This window comes from Echinops telfairi, unplaced genomic scaffold (genome assembly GCF_000313985.2).
Source record: "Echinops telfairi isolate 266 unplaced genomic scaffold, ASM31398v2 ScPeMD7_5;HRSCAF=22, whole genome shotgun sequence".
Lineage (NCBI taxonomy): Eukaryota > Metazoa > Chordata > Mammalia > Afrosoricida > Tenrecidae > Echinops > Echinops telfairi.
The window spans coordinates 30456255-30461687 of NW_022103901.1; the positions used below are offsets into that span (position 1 = coordinate 30456255).

Sequence of the window (5433 nt, forward strand, 5' to 3'; positions counted from 1 at the left end):
GGGAGCTGCTCCCGGTGTCTTGGTGCCTGGTCAGCTTTCCAGAAGCTGATGGCCTTGTCGTGAGTTCGAACTACTGGCCTTCAGGTACCTGCTGGGGTGCCTCACACACGCCAGTCCTGGGGAGTGGGGAGTCAGCCACGCTGGCTTCCCATACACAGTAGGAAGGCTCAGCATTACTGGCAGCATTACTGGCTGACTGAGCCAGCGGGGGAAAGGACCAAGGGTCAAGGTGCATCTACCCAGATGGCAGCCCGTCCCCACAACAGCAGGCAGGTGTGTTAAGAGACAGGTGGGCCAGCAGAAGTGCATCAGGCTGAAGTGAGGAGACCCTGCAAAAGCTGCCCCCGGGAGACGCTGGGTCCCCGAGCATGTACTGCGCAAGGGCGCTCCCCAAAGAGTCTCAGAGAGCGGACAGTCCCCACGGGTGGCCCATGGACGGCCTACCCTTCCCCAGCCTACCTGGCACCACGGCAGGCAAAGGGCCCCAAGGGTGGCTTCCGTGCTGCACGGGGGAAGCCGGCTCCCCTCCCTCTTGTTTGATAGCCAGCGGCAGGTCTGCCCCTGGTGCCCACAGATAGATAAGCTCAGGGACGCCCTACCTCCCCAAGCCCTGCCCACGCCCACATGGGATTACAACAGACCGGCATTTCCTCCTCTCCAGGTTGCCCTGGGCAGGGCCCAGGTTGCAGATGGGAAACACGCATGCAGCCCACCAGGAACCCCACTCCTTTCCCTCCAAAGGCCCATGCAGAACCTGGAAAGGCTGCCAGCCCCCCAGCTTGCAATGGGGGTTCTGTCCCTGCAGGGTCTCCACCAGGCTCTGTCCGGCCCCTGCAATCCTGTCAGCCAGTGTGTCCAGGCTGGTCCTTTCCACCTGGGTGGGGCGAGCAGTGTGGCCTTGGAGGCAAAAGTGCTGGCTGGCAGCTCCAACCCACACACAGGAAAGACCTGGCAGTCAGCTCCCTGGGAAACTCAACACATAGACGAAAATGCCACCAAGCCCTAGGGACTTTTAAAGTCGGCAGCTCACCCCGTGGTGCTGCGGGAGAAAGACCTGGTGATTTGCTCCCATAAAGACTGAACCCCAGTGTGCCAAACCCATCCACGGCCGGGGGTGGGGGGGCACGTTAACCACAGGGGCCCCACAGGACAGAAGGGACCTGCCCCATGGGGTTTCTGAGGCTGTCTGTACAGAATTGGACAGCCTCCTCTTTCTCCTGCAGAGTGGCTGGGGGGCTCAGACCTATGAGCGTTCAGTGAGCAGCCCAATGCCTAGCCCACTGCCTCATGGCAGCCTGGGAAGCTCTCTGGGGCAGTTCTGCTCTGCCACCTGGGGCCACTGAGGAACAGCCCACCACAGGGACATCAGGGACGGCCCCACCTGCTACCTGCCCGGCTCTTGACACGAGCAGCCCGGACATGCCCGCTGGGCTAAATGGAAGGAGAACTCAGCACAAAGCCTCCTACCTTCCCTGTGGTTGACACCACACCCCTTCGGTTTGGGAACGGACCTGCCAGCCGGTGATGAGGCCCCTCCCTGGTTCCGACGCGATACTGAGCATGTAGTAGGTTTCCAGAAAGTGCTACCCAGCTGCACACCCAGCCAGCTAACCACCTGCCCCGACAGCCACATCGGCTGGCTACGAGAGCACTTGACGAGAGAAGAAACTGGGTTCCAAACCCCACTGGAACACAGCAACAGGACGATGTCAATTTGAACACTGGATGGGCAGCAAGCCCCCCACCCCCTGCAGAGAGAGGCCCAAGGAAGGTGGGTGGGGGCCTGGCAACCCTAACTCAGGTGGTGTCACCTTAGGGTTATGACTCTGCAGGTCTTTCCTCCCAGCTGAACCCACTCTCTGCTCTCCGGCTGGTTCCCACCCAAGGGGCGGAGCACAACCGACCCCGGGAGTTTCTGGGGCTGTGGATCTTTACCGGAGCAGCTGCAGCGGAGCAGTGTAGCCACAGCGCCACCAGGAGTCCTTAGGAATGACTGCCAACACCCACAGCCTTTGGACAGAGCAGACAGCTTCGCAAGCTGTCAATCTTTACTGAGCCCATGGCCTCATCCTCCTGGGGAGCAGCTGGTGGGTTCGGTTTGCCCACCTTTCTGATTAACAGCCCGATGCCTAATGCACCGCGCTACCAGGGCTCCCTCTGCTGGCTCATACTAGGAAACGATACGGCTTATTTCGGGGGCCTTCCGGGCTTGTGGTGGATGGCTCATGGAAATGCAAACTTTTGTGCTCTATCCGGGGAGACAGGGAAGCCCCCTTCTCACCAGTCCCTAGTGTCGGGCGACGGTCTTAGCTTGGCGGCCAGGCAGGTCCAGGGAGGGCTCCGGAGCCGTTTCCTTACCTGGCGCCCAGCTGACCAGTCCCCACCCCGCGCCAGGCGTTAGGCGTCCGTGCAGATCGAAGGCAGCGCCCGCTCGCGGCCACAGCCTGCTGGCGGCCGGAGCGCGGCAGGCGCGCGACACCCCGAAGGGTGAGCCGAGCCAGCAAAGGGCTCGGCCGCGGCCGCTTCCAGGAGCCGGAGCCTGGCGAGCCGCCCGACCGCGCGCCTCTGCAGAGACCTCTGCCCCGGGGGCTGCGCTAGGTGCCCTGCCGTGGGACCTCGCGTCCGGCCCGACAGCGCCCTGTCAGGCCCGCCGCCTCCGCGCTGGTACCGCGCCCCTCGCCCGTTGTCACCTACCCAGGCTGCGGCGAGCGTACGTTCCCAGAACAGCTACGCTCCGGCGGCCGAACAGCCCGCGGCCCAGCACCATGACCGGGACGGCGAGCGCGAGCTGGGGGGATGGACCACGCCCGGCGCAGGCGCGGCGCAGCCAACCAGTAGTCGCCGTCCCGCCCCACCCAACCAGTAAGCGCGCTCGCCCCGCCCACTCTGCCCTTCGCCAATCTGCGGCCGCGAGTGCCACCCCGCCCCCCGCCAATCAGTGGCCGCGAGCACCTCCTTCTCTGAGACTCGCCAATCCTCGGCCGCGATATTGGCCCCGCCCCCAACAAGCAATCCACTAGGCCCCGCCCCCAGTGCGCGGGTCGAACCCGCAGCCGGCCCGCCGGACCTGGTTGCCAGAGTCTGAGAAGCGGCGTCAGCTCCCCGAGAGCTGCCAGCTAACCTCCGCTGGCTTCTGGGGACACACCGGCCTCCCTGGGTCGGGCAGCAGCGAGGCAGTCCCCGGACAGCGGCTCCCGGGAGGTCAAGCGCAGATCCGACGGACGGGCCGACAGGACGGGTTGGAGGTGCTGTGACCCCTCGGGGCAGCCGTAGCGCCGGCGTGCCCACGTGACTCGGGGCGCGTGCCCCTTTGCCCGCAAACGCCATGGCGGCGCCCAGGCCACTGTCCCGTTTCTGGGAGTGGGGCAAGAACATCGTGTGCGTGGGCCGGAACTACGCGGAGCACGCGCGCGAGATGCGGAGCGCTGTGCCCAGCGAGCCGGTGCTCTTCCTGAAGCCGTCCACTGCCTACGCCCCCGAGGGCTCCCCGATCCTCCTGCCGCCGCACAGCCGCGAACTGCACCACGAGCTGGAGCTGGGCGTGGTGCTGGGCCGGCGCGGCCGCGCGGTGCCCCAAGCCACGGCCATGGACTATGTGGCCGGCTACGCCTTGTGCCTGGACATGACTGCCAGGGACGTGCAGGAGGAATGCAAGAGGAAGGGGCTGCCCTGGACCCTGGCCAAGGGCTTCACGTCCTCCTGCCCGGTCAGCGCCTTCGTGCCCAAGGACCAGATCCCCGACCCGCACCAGCTGCGCCTCTGGCTCAAGGTTAACGGCAAACTTAGGCAGGAGGGGGAGACGTCCTCCATGATCTTCTCCATCCCCTACATCATCAGCTACGTCTCCAAGGTCATGATCTTGGAAGAAGGCGACATCATCTTGACCGGGACGCCAAAGGGAGTCGGGCCCGTGGAAGAGAACGACGAAATCGAGGCTGGCATAGACGGGGTCCTCACCATGAAGTTTAAGGTGGAAAGGCCCAATTACTGAGTTTCTATAAAGCCCCCTCACTTTATAGCAGTTTTCAGGAGAGGGCAGAATTATTACAATCCTTTGATGAGAAATCACTTTAAATATATTTGATCAGATCGCTGTGCATCAATTCAAGGAAGGCGGCCCTCCACACAACCGTGTGGTTTACAGAGACTCAAGACCAGTGGTGGACAAGAGGATTGTCCTCAGGGAGAGACCACAGCAGAGGAGGCGTGATGGCCCCTTAGGAAGAGCAGAGAGGCTGTTAACTAAATACTCAAAAGGCTGGCTTGAAAATTGGGAGCTGGGCAGATCTAGGGTGTCAGTGATCCAAGTCAAAATGTGCAAAGGAAGCCCAGTGCTTTTCAGATTTCCCTCCACAATTTCTCTGGGGGCCAATTCCTGGCCCTGGCAGCCTCCCTGATGAGTTAAGCTGGTAGGTGATGTCAGTGGGAGTGTTTTTGTCAGAAGAATTCGATCTTTGCCACTTGCACAAGCAAGTTGATTCACAATTGTCCTTAGTAAAAGTGAAGGATTGGTATGTTTTACCTGTTTAGCATAGGGGCTCCACCTGGCCCATGGCTGGGTTTGGAAGAGAATTTTGAAACTATTACTTTCCAAATAAATGTGTTTTCTCATCTGCCCTAAAGGTGTGCTTCTTTACCCTGCCTGCCTCCAGTAGTGGGGGAGGGACACTTCCTTCTGGGTCTTTGGCCTTGGCCTCCTGAGCACTGGGCTCTGTCAGCACTTTCCTCTCCCACCCAGGATAAGGAGGCTTCAAGGTGTGCCTCCCTTCTCTACAAACAAGGGCAGCAGATTCTGTCTGAACCAAGGGCATCCCCTGGGCCCTGAAAGCATGTGTTGGTAACAGGGGCCACTACTCTCAGAGCACGTGGCACCACAGGTGCGTGGTGTTTCATCCTCCACAAAAATGTGTGGTTTACAGATGAAGGTTCTGATTCCAGGTGAGGCACCCTAACAGGTGTAGAGACGGAACCTCAAGTCTGGCCTCAGTGGTGGCTGCAGCCTGTTATAGGGGATGCAGCCTCCACTTATAGCCTGTTCCTCAGGACCTCCCGGCATAGGATATGTTTACTAAATGCCTGCCCAGCTAGCTGCTTTTACATGTTCATTACTGCTGAGTCGAAACATAAAGGGGGGTGGGGGGGATTACCCTGAATGTAACCCACCCACATGCAGCCAGTTAACAGTTTGGTGGCCATCCCTCCAGACCCATGGGTGTTCTATGCATTTCCTGTCCATGCTGTCTCCCGGAGTGTGTGAGGATCCTTTGCTGTCAGTAAGGACAGCCTGTGGTCTTACTGGCACCACAGCCTTCTTGCTGCCCTGTTTCTGGATGCAGAGATGAGAGTTGCTCACCTGCAGCAGACACCCTGTTCTCTCTGAAGAGGCCCCACATGGAAGGGGAGAGCTGCACTCAGGGGAATGGTGGTGTGCTC

General features: G+C 60.9%; 2 protein-coding genes across 2 annotated transcripts in view; one reads left to right on the forward strand and one right to left on the reverse strand.

The window, feature by feature from the left end:
• The window catches only part of HAGH (hydroxyacylglutathione hydrolase), a 6113-nt gene extending 3346 nt beyond the window's left edge, over positions 1 to 2767 (reverse strand). The window contains exon 1 of the mRNA XM_004706144.2: positions 2695 to 2767. Within this exon, the coding sequence (XP_004706201.1) occupies positions 2695 to 2767 (73 nt within the window). The remainder of the gene's footprint in view (positions 1 to 2694) is intronic.
• Positions 2768 to 3067: 300 nt separating this feature from the next.
• FAHD1 (fumarylacetoacetate hydrolase domain containing 1) lies at positions 3068 to 4616 on the forward strand. Its single transcript, XM_004706145.2, has one exon. It carries the CDS (start codon positions 3326 to 3328, stop codon positions 3989 to 3991), a length of 666 nt encoding a protein of 221 aa, XP_004706202.1. The 5' UTR covers positions 3068 to 3325; the 3' UTR covers positions 3992 to 4616.
• The last annotated feature ends 817 nt before the right edge of the window (positions 4617 to 5433 follow it).

Coding starts and splice junctions, on each gene's coding strand:
- FAHD1 (XM_004706145.2), top strand. CDS start 3,326: ATGGCGGCGCCCAGGCCACTGTCCCGTTTCTGGGAGTGGGGCAAGAAC.